Raw genomic sequence first — 21,720 nt, forward strand, 5'->3', positions numbered from 1 at the left:
TATTCTGTGCAGACTTGATTTCGGAGTTCGATCTAGCCATTTTTCTTTCTTGTTTTATTTTTTTGTTTTGAGAACTCAATACTCAATTGGTATGCTTACTTCCTTTCGTCAGTTTCGTGGATGATTTGTGTCAGGTTTTCGATCTATATTTGGCGCGCTGGAATAAGGGAAAAAACGCGTTCTACGTGCTCAATTATCTTTTACTTGATTCATACTGATCTTCGTACAATTACAGAAATCTCAAATAATAAACAAAGAAGACACTTTTTCTTCGTCACCTCTTGATTTTCTTTTGCTGTTGAGGAAATTAGTTCGTTGAAAAATGTCGAGTACGGGCGTGAATGGTAGTTCGACGCAGCCGAGGCTGCGGAAAGGCCGGGCAGATGCCGCGCCAAATAAACAAGTTGAAGAAGTCAAAGTGCATAATTTTGCAGAAGAAGAAGATGTAAGTATACATTGGTTAACATTTCTTTTTTTTTGACAATTAAAACGAATTCTAACATGACACGATAGATCACCATCGAAGCAGTCGAGAAAGTAATTGCGCCAATTTTCTTTACCGTGCTCGCGTTCCTTACGCGCATGTACAAGATTGGTGTGTCGGATATTGTCACTTGGGATGAAGCCCATTTCGGAAAATTTGGATCGCATTACTTGAAGCGGGAGTTTTATTTTGATGTGCATCCTCCATTAGGTAAGATGCTCGTCGGTCTCTCTGGTTTTCTGTGCGGATATAATGGATCGTTTGAATTCAAATCGGGCGATCATTATCCGCCTGAGGTTAATTATACATTTATGCGAGTTTTCAATGCTACTTTTGGAGCTTTATGTGTCCCGGTAGCATATTTCACCGCAAAGAGCTTGAAGTTTTCGACCGCTGCTACATGGCTTGTCACATTGATGGTTTTATGCGAAAATTCATATGCTACGATTTCTAGATTTATATTACTTGACTCGATGCTCATGTTGTTTACATTCACTACTTTCTTGGGTCTGGCAAAGTTTCACACGTATCGTACGAAGCCTTTTACTATCGGATGGTGGTTTTGGATGCTTTTTACAGGATTCAATATCGGATGTGTTACTAGTGTCAAATGGGTTGGCATGTTGACGACTGCTTTGGTTGGGATTTACACGATTCAGGAATTATGGGAGAAGTTTGGTGATTTAAAGATGCCATTTGTATCAGCCTCTTTTTCTCTTCTTTTTTTTTAAGAAATATGCGCTAACAGTTTGTCGCAGGCGACGTACATGAAGCACTGGGCAGCTCGAATTATTTGCTTAATTATAGTTCCAATGGCAATCTACATGCTGTCATTCAAGCTTCACTTCATGATTCTTGAAAACAGCGGACCAGGCGACGCGCAAATGTCATCCCTTTTCCAGGCCAATTTAAAAAATTCGCCGCTGACAAAGGGTCCTCTTGATGTTGCTTTTGGCTCTAAAGTTACAGTCAAGAATATGGGATACGGCGGTGGTCTTTTACATTCGCACGTGCAGACATATCCTGAGGGGTCCGAGCAGCAGCAAGTTACATGCTACCATCATAAGGATACCAACAACGACTGGGTATTTGTTCCGGTTCGCACAGATGCGCCGTACGACCATGAGGGTGAAATTAGATATGTTAAATCTGGTGATAAGGTACGGCTGATTCACGATATGACGGGACGGAACTTGCATTCGCACAATATTGCTGCGCCGATGACGAAGAATGAGTGGGAAGTGTCGTGTTATGGAAATGATACGGTTGGCGATGACAAGGACAACTGGATTGTGGAGGTTGTCAAAGACACGCACAGGGACAAGAAGGTGCACACATTGACGTCGACCCTGCGCTTCCGTAACGAGCCGCTAGGTTGCTATCTACGAGCAGCCAACGTCGCGCTGCCTCAGTGGGGTTTCAAACAAATTGAAGTGGCATGTGCTCCCGATACTGTCGTCTGGGACCGCTTTACGCACTGGAATATCGAGCAGCATACCAACGACCGACTTCCACCTGCCGAAGCCACATCATATCGGTCGCCGTTCCTGCGAGACTTTGTTCATCTCAATGTTGCGATGATGACATCTAACAACGCGCTTGTGCCAGATCCAGACAAGAGAGACGATCTTGCGTCGCGGCCATGGCAGTGGCCAGTTCTTAATGTCGGACTGCGCATGTGTGGATGGGGCAATGATACGGTAAAGTACTATTTGCTCGGCAATCCGATCGTTGTATGGTCGTCGACTGCGTCGCTGGGAATTTTTGCGTTGCTCACTTTTATCTACATTTGCCGCTGGAAGCGTCAGTATCGTGACATGACTCGCGAACAATTCGAGTACTATGTCTACTCGGGTTTATACCCTGCGCTTGGGTGGGCGTTGCATTATTTTCCATTCATACTGATGGCGCGAGTCACATACGTGCACCATTATTTACCGGCACTGTATTTTGCAATAATGACGTTTGGATTTCTGTTTGATTATATCACGTCACGGGTATTTGGCAAATTGACATATATATTACGACCAGTGTCGTATGTGTTTGCGTATGCTGCTGTCGTGGGAGTATTTTGGCTGTTTTCGCCTATATCGTTCGGATTGACCGGTGATCATGAAGACTACAGTTATCTGAACTGGCTGAGTACATGGACGATATAAAGGATGAAATTGGTTGCAATGAATTTGTATAAAGACAAAAAGAAAATTGAAAAGAGACACGAAGTGAGATGATTTTGATATTATAATCAATATTAAAACTATCTTGTCTAAGGTTTCAAGCTTATGTAATTTCCGTAAACAATTATTACATAATGGATATAATCGAGATTGCTCTAGTATGCTATAAACAAGAAAAGCAAATAGTACAGGAATGTTCAATCATGCAGTTCCCAAGTACACGTGAGTGAGAAAGCATTTATGCGAGGAAGCAAAGAGAAAAAAACCAAGACGTGACGCGTCCTCGGGTCAGAAGAGTTTAACTGAAATGCACGCGAGCGGGGCTGTTGCCGAAACCCTGAGTGTCATAAGTCATAGGAGAATTAACGGAGAATCAACGGTAAAATAGCAGATAGATTGAATAATGACAACTGAATGAGAAATGCGGTAGCCACAAGTACAATTCGCTGTATAGTGGACGTATACAGCTTGGAAGTGTGAAAGTAGACGGTTACGGAAGCTCCGCTAGCGTGCTCGGGAACACATTCCCGAGCACGCTAGCGGAGCTTCCGTCACTGATCAACATTAACGAGAAAATGTAAGGGTATTGATAGAGGGAATGCATTTATTCCGCAATTAAGAAGGGGCGGTTTGTGAGTTGATCGTGATGATTGCATGTATATTATGGATAAAATAATAGACAGATAGTACGCGAGTCCGACGAACACTTGAGCATATCCAATCATTTCTTTCACACATGCCCTGTATCAGACGGAGATAAATCGATGTTGACAAATGTGTAGAGATAACGATTTTGAGCGGAGAAGAGGAAGAGCAAAAGCTCATCTGCCCAGTTTCCTCTTTAGAAATTAAAGCTCTCGGCCTTTTTCTTCGGGGTAAACTATAATCATATAGTCAAAATTAGGCGGTACTTAGATCGGTCAGAAAAGCCAAAAAGATGAAATCAGAAGATTGTTCCCGAATCGAGGTTATAAAAGAACTATAGAATAAAAACCGCAAAATATATTTCAAAAGTCTTGGATATAGACATTGAGTCGATGACGATGACAATGACGTCAGTATTGCTGCCTCGGAGATGGAGTCAAGCTCCAGCGGTTAGGGCGTGTGATAGCTCTCTATCTGCTTCCAGCACAACCTGTCCTCACATTTTTTTGCTCAGTAATAAACACTTGACACTTGGATGCCTCCGATAAACAATGTGAAAATAAACAGTGCCAGATTAGGCTTCGGTGGCTACGCTGTTGGCTTGGCCAATGCGTGCCTCCTCGAGAGCTATCAGAGATTGTACACAAGAAGGCAGCCAACCACGGCTCGACTATTAGTACAACAATTTACAGTGCTACAGTAGTCTAAACGCCGTCTAAACGCCATTTATATTTAGGTGCTGAGTATTGTGACGCAGCAGCAATTATGATCTTTCAGAGCGTGGTATTGTAAATTGGCGGTGCGCCATCGAGGCAGTCTGCGATAAGAGACGACGGACGATAAGGATCCTAGCGCTTTGAAGAGTATCTTGCAAGATGAATGTGTGTTTATCTCTATCCTGCAACCAAGCCATCTCTAAATATTTTGTAATCCGAATGCTCTGCCAGCCTCAGCTAGCTGCTGGCAAGACTCACGCGCGCCCAAATTTGCAGCCCAGGTGCGCGCAGCCTTGAGCTGACTCCTCGGCAGGCTGCATTTGATAAGACCAGTAGTACCGCGCTCTGCTCATCCAGCGCTCGGCCCGGATGCGATCGACATCCGACTGAAGGAGTCATCAGGATCGGCGGGCCCGCTGTTATTAGTAGAGCAAAGATTCAATGTCAAGCGATGACGTTTGCTTATCTCGGCCAGGCCGGAGCTGGGAAGTAGCGGGTCGCGTGCATCCGCCAAAACGCGGTTCCGTTTCTGCGCGGCGCGGGTTAGGCTATCCCCATCGGACCCTTGTCCCAAATTATACCTGCTCGTGCTCTCTTCTCTTTCATCTCCTCTATTCTCTCTTCTCTATTCTCCTTTCTTTCTTCTTTCGCTTTTCATTTCATATGGTCGGTCATGATTCTCCGTCGCTCATTCGTGCTCTCCTGCGCAGCAGTAGTACTCACCCTCACCGGCTTCACCACCCTCCTCAGAGCATACCTGCAATTTGAAGATGACATGAGCGGTCCTCCCCCCATGTCCATCACCCATGAGCTCTTCTACATCGCCCCACCCCTGGTCCCAATCAAGCCTCCTCCAAAATATTACGACGAGCCGTCAGTCAAGGACCCCGGCAAAAAGACCTTCCACGGTTTGCACTACGACAAGCGCTACTTCAAACGCGAGCTCTCTGTACAGGAGCGCGAGCACTACATTCGCGAGATGCTAGGCGCCTGGTTTCAATTCTCGCAAGAAAACAACATGCAGTCCTGGATTGCCCACGGAACCCTTCTCGGCTGGTGGTGGAACTCTGAACCACTTCCTTGGTGAGTTACTAGATCCTTCATTTCTCGTATTCATTATGCTTATAATCTTGCTGTTTCATAGGGACGTTGACGTCGATATTCAGATGTTTGTCAGGACTATGCAGGATCTTGGCACTCGCTTTAACGACACCGCGTACTCATTTACAAACGAGACCGGCCATGTCATGAAGTATTACATCGACATCAACCCTTATTTTATCTACCGTGCTCACTCTAATGGCATGAATGTCATCGACGGCCGCTTTATCGACATGCAGACCGGTCTCTACATCGACATGACTGCTCTCTCAGAAGCAGACCCTATTCGTCATCCCAACATCGTGTCTTGCAAAAATAACCACAAGTATCTCATTGATGATCTCGTCCCCCTCCGGCAAACTGTCTTCATCGGCAAACCTGTATACATCCCTTACGAATATGAGAAAGTTTTACAAAAGGAGTATTCCAGACGTGCTCTTACGAACGGCCGCTTCGAGCATTACGTGTTTTCTGTCGAACTGCAAAAGTGGATACCCGAACAGCAATTCAACAAAGAGCACCGCTCCTGGAGCGACATTGGTCGCGGCCCCGCAACAGCTCCCAACTATCGGTTGGATGCCGTCACAGAATCACAGCACAGCGGGCGTCGGCCAAATCTTGTCAAAAATATTCCTGGCGCTCATGCCAAAGCTGCCGGCGACGACAGCGATTCGGCTGATACATTGATTAAAGAAGCCGCTAGTGCTCTAGGGAAGGCACAACCAAGAACTGTTCCTTTCGGAGGCCTTATGAAAGGTGGTCGTTGGAAGCGAGATGTCCGGATAGAAAAGGATGTCATTTAAGCTTATTTTGTTCATGTGTATTTGTTTTATCTTTTTTGGGTTTTAGCTCTGGCGCGCGATCTATGTCATGCTTGACTGGTACGTTGTCTGCTTGTATCATATGTTGGAATTTTGGGTTACATACCATCATTTGCTGTGATGATGCCACGGATTTGTTATTGTAGGTCTTGGTTACTCTTCCCTTTAGAGATTTGATAAGGTGATATATTCGCGAGCAGCATTGGTTGAATATATACCCGGTATTTTTGTATATACTTCTTGATACAGACTCGGTGAACGTAACGAGGTGAACGTAACGACGCTATCAAAAAGGATCCGGGGTTGTCGCCGTGTTGTCGTGTTTTCTTTTCTTTTTTTCTTCATGTATTTTCTTATATATTTTATCTTTCATTGTTATATATTTTCTTTTTTGTTTACAGTCTTTGGATTTGTTAACGTGATGTGAGGTTGAATATCAAAATGTGACGTAATGTTGAATTGTCTAGCCCAACTTCAAACAAAGTCTATTTTTGATAACGTAAAACCATCTAATTGGATCTCGTATTGAATAGAGATTAAATGCAAATATATCAATACATGAAATTTGCACTTTTCTAGGGAACTATGCGCTCATCGCCTCGCCTCGCCCTGCCAACTGTAAACTATTTCTCGGCGGTCTTTTTTTTTCGTTATCGCGGCACGCATTGCTTTTTTTCTCTGGCAGGGTAACCTACTATAATAACAAGCCCTAGCCCTTCTAAAAATACGGGATGCAGTGAATGTGATTAGTAAAATATACTGGCTGATTATTGCAGATAGGCTGCGTCAACTTATTGTCACCTTTTTGCAGGAATTGATCTATGGCGACTCTTTGTGAGCATTAATATGCTATTTTCTTGAGTTTACTTAGAGAGATAGTCTATGATATAAATAATTTGAAATTTCAGGTGGCTAAATGGCTCTCTATAATCGTAGCATTAATTTTTGCTTGCTATCGACCGCCTGTTCGCCAATACCAGCTAACTCATTTTCCTCGTATCATTTGTCATTAATCAGATGTATTGATATCGGCCTTTCCACTTCTTACGTTTCTGAATATAAGTGGAAGAAGCAAGGTGCTCATCGCGAGGCAAGGAAACACAGTGCGGCTCGCTCGCGCAAGAAAGGAAGACATAACCTTCAGGAGAGACGCGAGCAGCTTATGTTCTTTTCGTCCTTTGATTAAGCTACAACACTCCAGGTTGCAACTCACTTCTCTTAAACCTCTCTGGCGTATAATCTGTTTGGATTCCCTGATCTGGTATTTTGGATTTTTTTTTAATCTTGCATCGCGGCTACGTCCCGCTCGATCTGGATCGCGACCCAAGTTTACATCATAGTGTTCAATAAACAAACACTTGTCATCCTCCCGTTAATTCGTGAGCCAATTGATTGCCCTCAACTATTCGTGGATTTTTTCTGTATAAGATTAGCCTGTCACGATGAATGGCCCGGGCGAATGGTCAAATCGCAACCAGCAAATGAATTATAAACCTGTGACACCCTACATTTCACAAGCCGAATATGAATCGTATTCTGTGACCGAGAAACTTATGTTTATGCGCAACAATGTTATTGATCTAAACCAAAGACTTCAGGCGCTGAAGATGCTTGATTCAGTTTTATTTCGGGAGGAGTCGAGGCTATGGAGTCTTGCCAGCTCGCGGCCTCAAGCACATCCGACGGTTTCATATGATGCAAGTGGTGGTATTCAACAAGTATCAAAGTCTGATTCAGCATTCTCTTCCTTTGGACAGGTCGGTCAGTCTGACCCTAGCGGGTTTACGCAGCAGCAACACCAGCAGCAATATTACCAGCAGCATGCGTTTGCAGGACCCGAAATGAATAGAGTCGATTATTATCAAGATCAGCAGTCGGCAGCCGACCACTGGCAATCTCAAACCTATCATCGGCCAGTATCTCAACAACAGCTACAACATTGGACTCAGGTGCAAAGTCTTGAGAATGCTGTACAGAGTATACAACCCCAGCCCATGCGAAATACGCCATCTGAAATGAATTCTCCAAACGTTGGAAGCCTGACTGGGAGTGCGAACACTGAAAATGTACAATCGGGTCAATCGGGTTATTTAGCGGCGATACAAAGGTCAGATTCCCCTTTTCGAAATGATGGACGAGATCAGGTTCTATCCGGAAACAGCACAGTGCAGCAGTCTCATAGAACTTCTTTAGAACAGAGGAGATTAAGCCAATTTGTGCAGCAGCAGCAACAACATCATCAGCCGTCGCACTCAGTGAGCAACATGGTCGAACTACCACAAAACCAATACAAGCCTCCTTCCCCTGCAGCTCCTGTGATTTACAATCAGTTGCAGCATCAGAATAGAATGGTACAGCCGATACAACGGAAGCGTGTTCTGTCGCAACGTACAATGCAGAATGCAAGTCCGTCTGTACCGTCCATCTCACAACGTCCAACACTGTCAAAGGATCAAAATATAGTACAGACTACGGCTCAGTTTGATTCACAACATGCTTTGCCAGCAGATCATCAATCAGCGCAAACAGTACGGCAACCAGCACAAACAATACAGCGTTCAGTACAAACAGTACAGCAAGTTGTATACATGTCGCCGAACCTTAGACCATCACCACAGACATCTGAGACGACAGGTCATGAAATGCATGAAAATGGAGCGAGAACACGACAAAATCACTCAGACGGCGATGCCAATAGCATCATTTCTCGAGCACTTTTGACAGCTGGGTATATTGGGCCGCCTCCTTCGAGACTCTACGCAATTAGAGATTTTAGTCTCGAAGAGCTTGTTTCACATAAAGCTGATGCGATCAAAAAAATGCATAGTCTACAGAGAAAAATTATTGAGAGTGATAACCCCGCGGCATTAAAAATTTTACAGGCGCGCTTAATGGGCCTGCAGGAGTTAATATACACAATCGGAGGAAAACTGAGTTCTGCAAAGACTGAGAATGATCAAAGGCTGAAATTTGATGCTACGCCTGGGTCTGAAAAGGAAGGTTCTAAACTGGTTATTCCATCAATACCGTCTTCTCCAACAATAAATACAGAGATCAATCCTGATACTGTAGCAAATGACATTTTACGAGCTGTTGGTTTGCATCCTAGCAAGAAATCTTTGAATGTTGATTTTTTTGCAGTTTTGCAACATTCTAATCAGTTCTCGGTTGGTCGCAAAGCGGATTTGGCTGAGTTAATGGGCAAAATTGATTGGAATGTATTTGATCCGCCTAATGGCTTCAATAAGCCAAAGGTGGAGACTGCGAGTACACTTAAGTTACTTGATCAATCGCAACAGAACCTGAAACATGATAAATTTACTGAAGGAAATATAGTTCCTGCTATGCATGGAGACGCGATGGTGAGTCTTCGAAATAACCTGGATGCGTTGGCTGCACAAGATGAGCCATTTGTACTGTCTGAAGGAGAGGTGATATTCACGACTTCGAGTGAGCCAGGGCCAGTGATTTTGCTAAGTGACGATGAAACGGCAGAAGAGCAAATATCAGTGATTGCAGCCACGGAGCCAGAATCTGAAACTTTAGGCTCGAAAAAACCTCATAGTGAGGTCATTGTACCAAAAGAACAGTCGATATCTGAAAAAGCGGCAGCAAAAGTTCTGACTGCGACTTCTCCAACAACAGAACTGGGTGCACAGAAAGAGACCGACAGGCTTGCAAATTTGCGAAACGCTGTTGAAGCTCTTGCTCTCCAAGATATGGCACCCAAGTCGACAAGCAAAACTGGAATGTCTCCCGCTCTGTTGGAGATAAAATCAACAGCTGAAGAGCCAAAGACAGATCCGTCTTATGGCGACGCTGATAATCAGAATTCTTTTAGTCTGCAGTCAAAAGAGACATCGACAGAAGCCGATCCAGTAACGGAGCAAGTTAACTCTTCTAATCTACAGACGGTGCCGAAATTTACTATATCAGATAACGGCAAAACTGTAGGCAAAAAAGAAATTAGCAAGTCTTTGATGCAGTCAGAGGAAACCACGCCCTCAATAGATTCACCTGGTTCGGCTAGTTCAGTAGAATATGTGGATGCTGAAGAGGGGTGGCAGCAGGCCCCGCAATCGGCTGCGATTGAGCAACAACGTACTCGTCTGTTACCAGTAGTTAGACCGACGGGCGAAAACAGTGCACCGCTGAGCATATCTGGAATTAAAGAGGTGAATCAACCTGGGTCTGTAGTAGCCGAGGAAGTCAGGAAAACTACTGTTACTACTAGCGAGCCAGAGGATGACACAGAAAAATCTGATTTGAGGCCTCCAGCGTGGAATCCGATTTCTGCAGTATCGCAAACTCACAGCGATGGTAAATTCTGTATGCTCTTAATTGTGGAGGTTTGTTGTGCTGACGATAATCACCAGATGTTGATGTTGGAAAGCCAGTATCTTTGGGAGAAATCAATTCTGTCTCTCAAACAGATAAAAAGAATGATGGTATGGCAATCTTCTGTCTCGAAAGCTTTTCAAAGTTCACTAATATAATATTGCTTACGCGTCAGGACAATCAGTATCTCAAACACAGCCTGATGCAAGTTCCAACGTGCAAGAACAGCGTGTTGACGGTAAGCCCAATTATCAAATTAAAAGGTGATCAGCATTTTAACAGTGTTTACTCTTAGACGAATCTGGCAAGTTGTTAAAAGCTCCTCCTCGGCTCGATTCACTGGCGAAAACGACGTCGTCAGAGCACGAAAATTGTAGGTATTGTGCTACTCAACTTGAGGTGTAAAGTATGCTAATAAGTATTAGATAATGCTCGACAATCTGATTATCAGACATATGCAAACTCATCAAAACTTCGTGGATCAACTAGCGAATTAATTAGCTCCTCCGCTGCAGCAGATCATACTTCAAGTCCTTCATTGAAGCGAAAATTGACTCTAACAAACTATTTACAAAAGCAAGATCTCAAGAGGCCGCGACCTTTAACGCGGGAGAAAGTTAATAGTCTTGAATCGACCAAAGATCGGGTGCCCGTTTTTAGATGTCGATGGCCGGGCTGTGGTTCGGGTGATTACGCAGTAGGACCGCCTGTAGAGCTACACTCTGCAGATACTTTCTTGCTGCATTTTGCCAAACGGCATGCGTCTGCGTCGTCGGGTGACGGCGGTATGACTTTCAAATGTCTTTGGCCGCAATGTGTGACTTCCGATGGAATGCCGCATGAATTTGAGGCGTCTGATGAGCTTATTGCGCACGTTCGGGATAATCATTTACGAGCTATGATTAATGAGAATCATGGGTCGGGACCCGATATCGAGAAAGCTTTAGCTGATACTCGTAAAAATATGGAGCAACTTGCACAGTTAATCGAGACGCCGATGGCGTATCCTGCCGCGAAAGGGTATAAGCCTGCTATATCTGACACGCCCGAGCTTAGGTTTCTGGAAGCTGCGGACATGTTGAAGGAGAATAAGGAGATTCTGACGGCATATTGCAAAATATCACCGGGAGGGGCTGGGTGGTCTAGAGATGCGAATGAGAATGAAGTTAAGCATCGGTTAATTTGATGATAGATATATTAGATGTATTTGTATATTAGAGCATGTTTGTCTACGGTTTAATTGTTGGGAGGAGTTTGCTAAAAGATTACTGGTTTTTGTTATATCTCGTAATGTCCAATCTGTTTGCTTCTGCTTTCTTTTTGTATATCTAAAAAATTATTGCATATCTTAGCTCATACATAATCTCACTCATCACACTGACTATAGATAAACGTTACTTCCAATATAAAGCACATTCACTTTCTTATCCAGTGTCTCGATCCCATTATGCAATCCATCGTTATTCTGCCACATGTTGTTTGCGCGAATGTAGTTCCGATGTCCAAGGACTCTGTCAATGGGACTAAATACCCATTCGATTGCCGCCGCTCTAATTGCCTGCATCACGCCTCTGATAGACTTGGTTGGATACTTACGTTTCGCGAAAATCGACTCATTTTCAATGATATGATACACCGAAGTCACATTTTGTGCCGAAGGAATTCTGGCAAGAATTTGTGCCACAACCTCATCATCAATATCAACATGGTCCATGAATCCGAAACGTACCACACAGCGATGGAAGCGCGGCGAGGTACGGTAAGCACGCACTGCAATACGCGAATCCGCATCAATGAACGGCGCGTCAACAATTCTCACGCCCATGAAAATTACATATTCTGGAAGGGCGGGGCAAACGTGGAGTAGTTGGGATAAGATTGCCGGAACGGTGTGCGGGGAGTGCAGAGTGTGCGTTGCGTTGGTGTGGAAGATAGCGGCGGTGTTAGGCATTATTCCGACTTCGACGCCGCCGTTAAGACGGAGGGTTGTTGGCGATTCTTCGTCATTATCATCGTCGACGTCAGCTCGGGTAAGTACGTCTTCTGCCAGTCTGTGTGTCGGTATGAAGTAAACCACGTCGCGAAGCCCGATGGAATCTTTATCTGGAACATGATTAAGTGGCGCAGGATCCTTGCCTTTTGAAGATAAGATCAACGTCTGCCGTGGCTTGAGGTCGGGGTTCTTATGGATTCCGGAAAAGACTTCTCCGATTCTGATCCGACGGCCATACTCATTGTCAACTTTAATACCTCTAGCCCATCTCCAAAAGGAAATAAAGCATGTGCAGAGAATAGCCACCATAAGGGGAAACCAGGCACCATGGGGGATTTTTTTCACATTGGCAATCACCAAGCACATGTCAAGGGCTCCAAATGCACCTGCAAAAGCAGCCGAGACATACCAAGGCCAATGCAAGACGTAGATCATGCAAAATGTGATTAGTGTCGTGGTGACTATAAAGTCAAGAGATACGCCCAACCCGTAAGCAGCTGTCACGTTATTGCTAGTTTTGAATCCGATGGTGGTGGCGATAACACCAATCATGAGCATATAGTTGATCGCCGGGATATATACCTGGCCGGCAGTGGTCGACGAGGTATGCTTCACTTTGAACGCCGGAAAACAGTCAATGTGAATCATCTGGCGTAAAATGCTAAACACGCCTATGATCAGAGCCTGAGAAGCAATGACAGTGGCTAATGTAGCTAGAATAAACATGATCCAGTACTGCGGAGTATTCGCCCCTCCAGGAATAGATAGGTAAAAGGAGTTTGCGGTTGATGACGGGTTCTCAATGATATAAGCGGCTTGACCCAAGTATTGTAGCATGAGACAAGGCCAAACAACACATGCCAATCCAATCTGAACTGACGCCCTTCCAAAATGTCCAACGTCACTAAAATCCATAAGTTAAATCCATTCAGGTATAGACTATCGATGGACAACATACGCAAACATTGCTTCGACACCAGTAACACAAAGCATAACAGCTCCCAAGATGTCAATCCCACCCGTTTCGTGTAGCAAGTCAATCGCATATTTGGGGCTAAGCGACTTCAACACCGACGGATGCTTGGAGATATTGATGATACCAGTGACTGCGATTGCAACGAACCAGAGAGAAATGATGGGCGCGAAAATAACAGACAGCTTGCTCGATCCAAGACTCTGTAATAAAAAGAGCACTACGAGGATGATGCAGGATATCGGCATGACCAGGTTACTGATTGACGGCACTGGCACTTCAATTCCTCCGACAGCAGACAAAACTGGAGATACAAAACCGTCAGAAACAAAATTTGAAAGATAAGACGCAACGGACGTACCCGATGTAGTAGGCGTGAGCAGTCCATCAGAAATGACTAAACTGCAGCCAATAAAGCACAACAAGAGTAGAATTTTTGGAAACACGACCTCATGAAACCAACCAGTCATTCGCACTCTCAATTTGCTAAGCTGAGAGTCACGCGTAAGACTTTTGCTGAGCTCCAAAAACATGTCAGGCTCCATTTCACCAGGCAGGACTACTCCACGAGGACCGACATGCAGAGTACGCGCAAGCTTAGCGTAAATGGCCACTTGCCCACCTTCTCCGTTATTAGGACCGAGGAAGAGGACAATGAGACAATACTTCACCATAACGATTATGGTAAAGGTCCAGAAAATGCAAGAGGCAGCCCCAAGAGTTTGGTGCTCGCTCGGCTCAGAGTCTGGGAAAATACTGGAGTAGACATATAGAGGACTTGTTCCGATATCACCATAAATAGCTCCCAGACTCTGAAATGTCATGAGCCCAATCTTTGCGTATTTGCCACGGCTAGACGTAGAGACGGCAGGGAGAGAGCCAGCCTCTAGATCAGCAGAGGTCTCGGGCTGAACACAAGCTACAGGCACATCTTTGCTCATTGATAGCAGACAACAGAAGAGAAAGGATAGAGAAGGATACGGGACAGCGGAGAGTGCAGCTGGAGGCAGCCATTTTATATAGAGAGGTATTTACATTGGGAGAGGCAAATAGGTATGATGAAAATTACAACAGTGAAGTAATTCGACAGAACGATGCGCAAATACAGGCGGTCTCAGTCTCGAGCAAGTGTTTACGAGGTACTCGCGTGCAATAAGTAAAATACGGTACCGTCTCAAAAAGGAACCGCCGGCAGCTTGGTCTCATGGAACTGTATTCCAAACGGAGAGAGGAGATTCAAAATGAGAACAGCCCAAAAAAGGCACGCCGTCGGCGAAGTACGAGTCGTAAAGCGCAGTCACGAACGTACCTCATCAACCGAAAAGTTGATGTTTTTTGGATGAGGACAAGGGTTGTTTGAAAAGTCTAGCAGATAGGATATCGGACATTGAGACAGGCTGCGGCCGAACTCTAACACACCTTTGTGTTAGGCCAATTTCAAATTAAAAACAGAACTGAGGAAGCGAGCAGAAATTGCGCAGCGGTAATTCGAGAGTCTGTTAAGGCTGTCTGGAAAATTCATAGCTGAGGGGCTCTGTTTCAGCACTTTTCTGCGAATCTTTTGTCATGACTGCGATTTCTGCGGCACGAATTCTAGCACGAGTCTATCTGAAGTTCATCAGACTGTAATTTCTGCTTTTGCGTTGTGTTTACCATATCTCCATTCATTAATCTGTCGACCGCCGACGTGCCCCATGAACTATGTAAACAGTGCAAATACTGTAAACCTTTGTCAAAAATAGGCGCCTAAAATAGTTTTGTTTTTTGATTCGCACACTTTTTCAAGACTATAAGGTTTACCCGGCCTCGACCTTAGTCCATCGTTTACCCGCTTTTCGCGTCATTTACGTGTAAAACCCCTTCCCTTAATGCTCCACGACGCGTAAACTTGCAGTCGCGCATATGGATTATATACTGCGGTCTACAAATCTACTCAACAAACGCGAGCATGTCTATGTCCTCATCGCCACCTTCACATCCCAGTAGCAAGAAACGGAGGATCCCGAGCAGTAAATTCTTTTCAGCAACTACTCCATGGACTCAATCTGCTGCATTAGGCACCAGCAGTACAGCATCGCGCACAAAAGTGCTCAATCAAAGCACACTAATACGCAATATTCCAAAATCAACAATGTCACAGACTCGACAGTCTACTCTGGCTTCTTCTCCTTTATCTGATATCACAGGTTCATCATTGCTCAATACCTCGCGAGCACAGGCTAGCACAAAGGAATCGATTCCTCATTCAGAAGTGACTAATCGCATTGGTCTCCTTACTCCAGAATCTACACCATGCGCAAAACGTATTAAGACTCTTGAGAATATAGCAACGGATCAATGTGCTTTGCGTTTAATTTCTCCGGTTACACATGACTATCGACCGGCTAGATCAAGCTGTCTCCCTCGTCGACTTTTCATGCGAGAACTCCTACATGGCCGAAATGAGACAAGTCGGGCATTTTATTCTCGCGCTGATCTCAACAGATTTGAATTACAAAACTTCACATCAACTTTGGATGACGTATATGATATCGGGGAGATGAGACAGCGGATTTTAGGAGTGGGTCATGGTAAAGGTATTCCGTTTTCAATTACAAGCTGTTCGAAAAACCCTCTTAGTGCAATTGGCGATGAAGACGGTCTTGTTCATATACTGGATACCGAACGCAATAATCTTCGTATGTGATCTTGTTACATTCATTTTTGTGTCGTTATATTAACACTTTCTAAAGATCGACCATTGGTGACTCTTGCCTGCCATGAAAGTGCAATATTTGACCTAGCATTCTCGTCTGATGATATGCGGCTTGGTACAGCATCTGGAGATCAAACAGCGCGGATATTCGATATTCAAAAGCAAACTTGTACTGATATTCTGCACCCCAACGACCAAACGTCAGTAAAACAGATCAAATTTTCTCCGACGAGTAACGAAATTATTATATCATCTACAAGAGGAGGCACAATCGCGTTATTCGATCGGCGAACAGTGACCGCCATCGATAATGAGGATGGTATCGCTAAGAGACTACCATGCGGTCAACTAGCTCGAGCTCAGAACCCCGAGAAAGGGCGGCGGGCGCGCAGCAGCCATTCGCGAAGTGTCACATCTGTGGAGTTTCTTGATGAATATACCATTGTCAGCGCTGGTGAAGGATCTCGGGTTTTAAGGGTATGGGATATCAGAAAATTTGATCAGACAAGGAGGTATCTGCAACCACTTGCCGAAACTAGTGTTCCGTACAACGACCAATACGGCATAACTTCTCTTGGAATTGACCGTATTGGCGCAAGGATATGGGCACTTGGGAGAGATAATTGCTTGTATGCATATGCGCTACTAGATGGTCAACAATCCACTGAGCCCATCGAAGTATTGCGACACCCGAGACTAAAAGTCGATACTTTCTACGTCAAGCTCAGCGTGCTTTCTGATCCTAATGCAATATCTGCTGCAGGTTTAGCTAGTGGATATGTTTCGTGCGGAAGCTCTGATGGATCGGTCGTAGTCTTTCCGTCATCTGCCCGCTGCAAGAATGATTTGCTGCAGATGGAGAAAGATGAGCGGCGCAGGGTAGGAACAGCGTTTGTCAACGGTCACAGGAAAGAGGCCAGCGGCTTATCGTGGACAGATACTGGATCATTGTTGAGTATTAGTGATGATATGACTGCTAGACGATGGAAATTCAATCGCAATCCGTTGCTGGCTGAGGAAATCCGGAATCGATGGAGAGGCCGGGAGCATGATATTTATAATATCGGTGAAGGATATTCTGAGGCTCTAGAAGACTCTTTATTAACGTGACGCCCATGACTTTACTATCCAAAATTCTCTAGAGATAATCTACAAGTCCTATATTCGTATATGTAATTGGACGCCGTAAACCCGCTTCGCGGTCTCTGTCGTAATTCAAGTCACTTCACTATCTTGTGGTGGAGTGGTCGACAGTGCGATTGAATGTACGCACACAAAAGAAAATTTTTTAAATGCATATTTCAATTTCAATTCAAGCATAAACACAAATTTGCAACAGCAAAAAAAAATATATCAAATATATAACATAATGTAATATAAATAAAAGTAGATAATCGTCACGTGTGTGGACGAGATCAATGACTTGCCAAAAACAACAAAAAATAAAGGTAAACGCGCATTCGCACAGCGTCATCTTGTAATCCAAGAAAATAAAATATAAGCAAAAGCAAAATAAAAAAAAGCAAGATTCAGCATGACACGCCTTTTCGACTGACCTAAAGGCTAGGCGATAAAAACAAGAGGGGAAAAAACCAAAATAGTAAACCAAAAATTAAAAAAACCAAAAGAGCAACGAGAAAAAAAGGCAACTGAAAAGATAACAAAGAGACTGTACAGCGCTGACCAGCGTTCATCTATGCTCCCAATTCACCAGTTTCAACATTACAATTGACAATATGTAGCTGCGTGAAAAAAAATAGAAGGAAAGCTTTGATATAAGCACATTAATAAAACAGCCAATGCATATCGCGCACACAAGCATAACAAACGATGAGAAAGATGAGTTATTAAAAAAGAACCTGCAAAGCATAAGCATGTATTCGGGAAGCACATACATGCCATACCAGGCAACCAACCGACTTTTTGTTCTATATCGTCTGAAGCACCAAAATAGAAATAAAGAACATATGAATTACCACTCCCAAGACCAGCCGCTCTTGACGACTTCTGTGCCAGTTCTCTTGACTTTGTATTCAATGTCCTTGCACCATGTAAGAGCCTTGCCAATGTTCTCTTGCACAACCTCTTTATTCCGGGCCCGAGTTCGTGCCTTCTGTTCCTCAATTTTGCCCTCCGGCAACTGGAGAATACGCTCAACGACATCAAGATCGGGCTCTTTGTCATTTTGCAGCCAGATCGAGTCTTCGGTAAGATAATCGTAGGTCTGGAGCAGGCGCTTCTTGCCGACGATGGGTGTACCAGCAATCAAGCTAGCTGGGACGGAACTCGACGCTTTTCGATCATAGTACTCGTCGTTAGCAAAAGCAGGTAACAAGGCAAACGAGTCTGACAAAATCTTGTAAAATTCGGCAAACTCAAGACCTTCGTTGAATTCGACACGGCTGACGATAGACTCTGGAACAGGAGGATGCTTGCCGTGGCCAATAAGATGCATACGCAGCTTCTGCAGTCGCTCGTTCTTGGGATTCTTTTTGCCAAAAGACTCGAACTGAGTGAAGATCGACTTATAGTCACGACGCTCAGATTCATAATTGCCCTGTAAACTGAAGGAAAGTTCTTTCTTGTTCTGAACAGGGACGGGGAAAACAGGAACAAGAACGCGGAAGTTCTCCTTAACCCACTGATGCTGAGGCGCCCAAGAGTTAACGACAGTGTCCTCCATGAAACGCTTAGTGTGGCCAGACAAGAAAACAAAAGTTACACGCTTGGCCTCAATCCACGGAATGATTTCAGTGTAAAAGTGGTAGTATGAATCCTTGTGCCATCTGTCACCGTGGTGCACAGTGCAGAAAAGGTAGGATCCACCATCAAGCATCTCATTAAACTGACTCTTTAATCGTCGAATATCAAACTCGCAAGTGGTACCCAGAACAATATCTGGAATAGGATTCTTCTCATCGAACTTCATAGAGGTCGAGCCACGCGGTTTAGACACATTATTCAGACCAAAGGTCTTGAGCACGGCGAAAATATTGAATCTAGGTCGGAACAAGTACTGATAGATGTAGGAGTCGGGAATTTGCGCGAATGCATAGATCAAGGCAGCAAACACTTCTTCGTGTGAACCTCCATTTTCCGTTAAAATGATGCGAAGAGGTTTCGGCAATTTGCCCTTCTCAATTGCGGGTAAGAATTCTAAAAGAAAACAATTAGCAAATTACAACTTCAGTAAAATCAAAACCCAAATTCCTACTCTTTTCTGCCTTAGCCTTCGCTTCAGCTTCGGCTTTGACCTTTGCTTCAGCATCAGCCTTGGCCTTACTTTCTGCTTTGACTTTCGCTTCAGCTTCGGCCTGAGCCTTAGCAGCAGCATCTATAGCCTTCTGCTTCTTTGCTTTCTCAACCGCAGCTACATAAGCTGCAAGAGCCTCTTTTTCCTTCTTAGCACGCTCAGCGGCGGCAACATAGGTAGCGAGAGCAGCAGCCTTCTTGTCCTCCTGCTCTTTCTTCCTCGCTGCAGCCTCACGCTGTTGCTCCTCGGCCGTCTTTGCGGGATCAGCAGCAACAGGTGCAAGATTATTTGTCTTCTCTACTTCTTCTAAAGCATGTTCGGCGGCAGCTTCAGCTTCAGCTTCAGCTTCTTGAGACTCTTCGGCAAGCTTCTCACCAGCAGCCTCAGCGATTGTTTTTTCAGCTTTTTCTTCCGGAGAAGGAGCAGCGGGTTCGGCAGCAGGAGCAGCAGGCTCAGCAGCAGGCTCGGCAGCAGGCTCGGCAGCAGGCTCAGCAGCAGGCTCGGCAGCAGGCTCGGCAGCAGGCTCAGCAGCAGGCTCAGCAGCAGGCTCAGCAGCAGGCTCAGCAGCAGGCTCAGCAGCAGGCTCGGCAGCAGGCTCGGCAGCAGACTCGGCAGCGGACTCCTCAGCAGCCTCAGTAGCGGGTTCGACGGCAGGCTCAGCAGCGGCCTCAGCAGCAGGCTCAACAGCGGGTTCGGCAGCAGCCTCAGCGACAGGCTCAGCGACGGACTCAGCGACGGGCTCGGCGACGGGCTCAACGTCAGATTCACCGACATCAGGAGTGTCAGGCGCAGGGGGTGCATCGGGGGAGTTCTGGACAGCCTCGATGCGAGAATCCGAATCAGCTGCAGCGATGGATTCTTCAGGGGCTTTATCGGCGTCCGCAGCGCCCTCGGCCTGCGAGACTTCAGCAGGGACTCCGAAAGCCTCCTGCTCTTGAGTGGGCTGCTCAACGTCGCCGACTGGTGAAGTCACTCCCGCAGCGGGAGCGGCGAATTTCTCTTCATTGCCAGCAATGTCGACAGCAGCAGCAGGTTGAGAGAGGACTGTGCGATAGAAGTTAGCAAAAAATTGACTATTGTACGCGAGACGTGATTATATTTGTTCGTTAATGGCTTGTTCATGTCCTGGTATTTCATTACGTGTGCGAATGCATAACTAAACATTATAAGCTGCACGACACGATAACAGCCTCTTGTCAAAAAAAAAAAAGGATGATTGAGATGACGGCGTAGCAGATGCAGGAACAGTAGATACGGAAGTAGGGGCTGCGTAAATCAGAAGTAGCTAGGTCTTGATATACTGAATTAAGCTGCAGACTGCAAGGACAACCGATTTAAAGAGCGAGAATGATTGAGGCAACGAATACATGATGGTGACGAGCTGTAAGCTTGATCTGAAGCAGCTAAGCAGCAGGGTAAGGAATATGAACGCGACAAGTGGATGCAGCAAATAAGATGAAAAGTAGTCTTTGTGAAGAAAACACAATTCAATCCAATAGTATAAATATCAAGAGGATCAATTGAGCGATGAAGTTGTGGTAGAGAGGTGGAGAACAGGCAGATGGTATGGTATAAAAAAAAATAGGCTGCAGCGAAGTGAGTGGCGACGCGTGAAACAGCAGGACAAGAACAAGCCAGAAGACCAAAAAGATAAGTAGAATGAGCAGAAGAAAATACAGACCTGGATTCGGCCTCTGGACGATGCCACCTTGGTTAGCATTGGGTACCACAAAGGGGACTATTGTCTGGCGAGGTTCGCGCGCGTTATAGAGAATTGAGACGCCGAGGAAAAGGATGACTGCGGTGAAGAGCACTATAAGAGTGTTGAAGGGCCGCAGCAACATGGCGAAAGCGGCGAAAGACGGGCGCTATGAGAGCGAGAGAGGAACGCAGGCGGAGGGGATGCGGTGGAAAAGAAAAGAGCAAAGGGGTTGCAGAAAAAGTGGTGAAGACCCAGGTGAGGACGCAGCAGTCGGCGCGTGCAGCAGCACGGCGCAGCGCGGCCTTTGGCAACAGGGTAAATAAGGGATAGGGTTATAGTGGACTAGTGGCGGCACGGGTACACTGCCACGCTACGCTGCAAGATCGCTATAGTGTGTGCATGCGTAATGAATACAGATTCTGTGATACCACCTCAGATACGGGGATGATCACACTGATCAACGACGGCTGCACCACTATTGCATGTATGAAGAGATCACCTGCGCCCACCGCAAGACTTTCTGGCTGGCGGACCGGATCACCGCCATACTGTGCGGCTCTGGTGCTGCATCCGGCTGGCTAAAGTCAGTTGCCAAAAGAGATTGCAATTTTAAAACTCGCCGCGTCTTGCATCAACAATGGCTCCTGCCGTGGGCCGAACGAAGAGGGCACTGCTGCTGTATAGCCAATGACGGCTCTATTTTCCTCCAGCATCGTCTGATTCTGTTCTTATCTTCTCCTCTCTGTGCACCTCCCTGCGCACGAGTGTGTACATGACATCAGTCCCTTTTTCTAATTTAGCAAGACTAAGCTCTAGCTACTT

The 21,720-nt window shown here is 45.3% G+C and overlaps 7 protein-coding genes across 7 annotated transcripts; 5 read left to right on the forward strand and 2 right to left on the reverse strand.

Annotated features, from left to right (window-relative positions):
- Positions 1-322: 322 nt before the first annotated feature.
- On the forward strand, positions 323-2,643 carry V2V93DRAFT_357693 (Dolichyl-phosphate-mannose-protein mannosyltransferase-domain-containing protein; the record flags this gene model as incomplete). Its single annotated transcript, XM_066908038.1, has 3 exons — positions 323-445; positions 514-1,182; positions 1,243-2,643. 3 exons carry the CDS (start codon positions 323-325, stop codon positions 2,641-2,643), a joined length of 2,193 nt encoding a protein of 730 aa, XP_066766909.1.
- A 1,709-nt stretch (positions 2,644-4,352) lies between these two features.
- On the forward strand, positions 4,353-6,393 carry V2V93DRAFT_171335 (LicD family-domain-containing protein). Its single transcript, XM_066906923.1, has 2 exons — positions 4,353-5,105; positions 5,167-6,393. The coding sequence occupies exons 1-2, from the start codon at positions 4,696-4,698 to the stop codon at positions 5,924-5,926; spliced, it is 1,170 nt and encodes a 389-aa protein (XP_066766910.1). The 5' UTR covers positions 4,353-4,695; the 3' UTR covers positions 5,927-6,393.
- An 865-nt stretch (positions 6,394-7,258) lies between these two features.
- Positions 7,259-10,860, forward strand: V2V93DRAFT_171337 (uncharacterized protein). The gene is made up of 4 exons (XM_066906924.1): positions 7,259-10,264; positions 10,321-10,520; positions 10,578-10,655; positions 10,708-10,860. The coding sequence occupies exons 1-3, from the start codon at positions 7,387-7,389 to the stop codon at positions 10,596-10,598; spliced, it is 3,099 nt and encodes a 1,032-aa protein (XP_066766911.1). The 5' UTR covers positions 7,259-7,386; the 3' UTR covers positions 10,599-10,655; positions 10,708-10,860.
- An 803-nt stretch (positions 10,861-11,663) lies between these two features.
- Positions 11,664-14,072, reverse strand: V2V93DRAFT_390461 (potassium transporter; the record flags this gene model as incomplete). The annotated part of the gene is made up of 3 exons (XM_066912404.1): positions 11,664-13,179; positions 13,234-13,552; positions 13,610-14,072. The coding sequence occupies 3 exons, from the start codon at positions 14,070-14,072 to the stop codon at positions 11,664-11,666; spliced, it is 2,298 nt and encodes a 765-aa protein (XP_066766912.1).
- Positions 14,073-15,135: 1,063 nt separating this feature from the next.
- V2V93DRAFT_366375 (WD40-repeat-containing domain protein) lies at positions 15,136-17,302 on the forward strand. The gene is made up of 2 exons (XM_066909302.1): positions 15,136-15,926; positions 15,981-17,302. The coding sequence occupies exons 1-2, from the start codon at positions 15,197-15,199 to the stop codon at positions 17,051-17,053; spliced, it is 1,803 nt and encodes a 600-aa protein (XP_066766913.1). The 5' UTR covers positions 15,136-15,196; the 3' UTR covers positions 17,054-17,302.
- A 613-nt stretch (positions 17,303-17,915) lies between these two features.
- V2V93DRAFT_322447 (uncharacterized protein) lies at positions 17,916-19,097 on the reverse strand (the record flags this gene model as incomplete). Its single annotated transcript, XM_066907405.1, has 1 exon — positions 17,916-19,097. A coding segment is annotated over one exon (1,182 nt), but the record flags the coding sequence as incomplete, so codon positions are not given.
- A 94-nt stretch (positions 19,098-19,191) lies between these two features.
- On the forward strand, positions 19,192-20,258 carry V2V93DRAFT_171377 (uncharacterized protein). The gene is made up of 2 exons (XM_066906925.1): positions 19,192-19,838; positions 19,884-20,258. Exons 1-2 carry the CDS (start codon positions 19,510-19,512, stop codon positions 20,161-20,163), a joined length of 609 nt encoding a protein of 202 aa, XP_066766915.1. The 5' UTR covers positions 19,192-19,509; the 3' UTR covers positions 20,164-20,258.
- Positions 20,259-21,720: the final 1,462 nt, after the last annotated feature.

The sequence above is a fragment of the Kockiozyma suomiensis genome, assembly GCF_038497685.1.
Source record: "Kockiozyma suomiensis strain NRRL Y-17356 unplaced genomic scaffold V2V93scaffold_4, whole genome shotgun sequence".
Lineage (NCBI taxonomy): Eukaryota > Fungi > Ascomycota > Lipomycetes > Lipomycetales > Lipomycetaceae > Kockiozyma > Kockiozyma suomiensis.

Coding starts and splice junctions, on each gene's coding strand:
- V2V93DRAFT_171335 (XM_066906923.1), top strand. CDS start 4,696: ATGATTCTCCGTCGCTCATTCGTGCTCTCCTGCGCAGCAGTAGTACTC. Junction 5,106..5,166: donor AACTCTGAACCACTTCCTTG/GTGAGTTACTAG, acceptor GCTGTTTCATAG/GGACGTTGACGTCGATATTC.
- V2V93DRAFT_171337 (XM_066906924.1), top strand. CDS start 7,387: ATGAATGGCCCGGGCGAATGGTCAAATCGCAACCAGCAAATGAATTAT. Junction 10,265..10,320: donor ATCGCAAACTCACAGCGATG/GTAAATTCTGTA, acceptor GATAATCACCAG/ATGTTGATGTTGGAAAGCCA. Junction 10,521..10,577: donor GCAAGAACAGCGTGTTGACG/GTAAGCCCAATT, acceptor GTTTACTCTTAG/ACGAATCTGGCAAGTTGTTA.
- V2V93DRAFT_366375 (XM_066909302.1), top strand. CDS start 15,197: ATGTCTATGTCCTCATCGCCACCTTCACATCCCAGTAGCAAGAAACGG. Junction 15,927..15,980: donor TACCGAACGCAATAATCTTC/GTATGTGATCTT, acceptor CACTTTCTAAAG/ATCGACCATTGGTGACTCTT.
- V2V93DRAFT_171377 (XM_066906925.1), top strand. CDS start 19,510: ATGTTCGGCGGCAGCTTCAGCTTCAGCTTCAGCTTCTTGAGACTCTTC. Junction 19,839..19,883: donor CTCAGCAGCCTCAGTAGCGG/GTTCGACGGCAG, acceptor CAGGCTCAACAG/CGGGTTCGGCAGCAGCCTCA.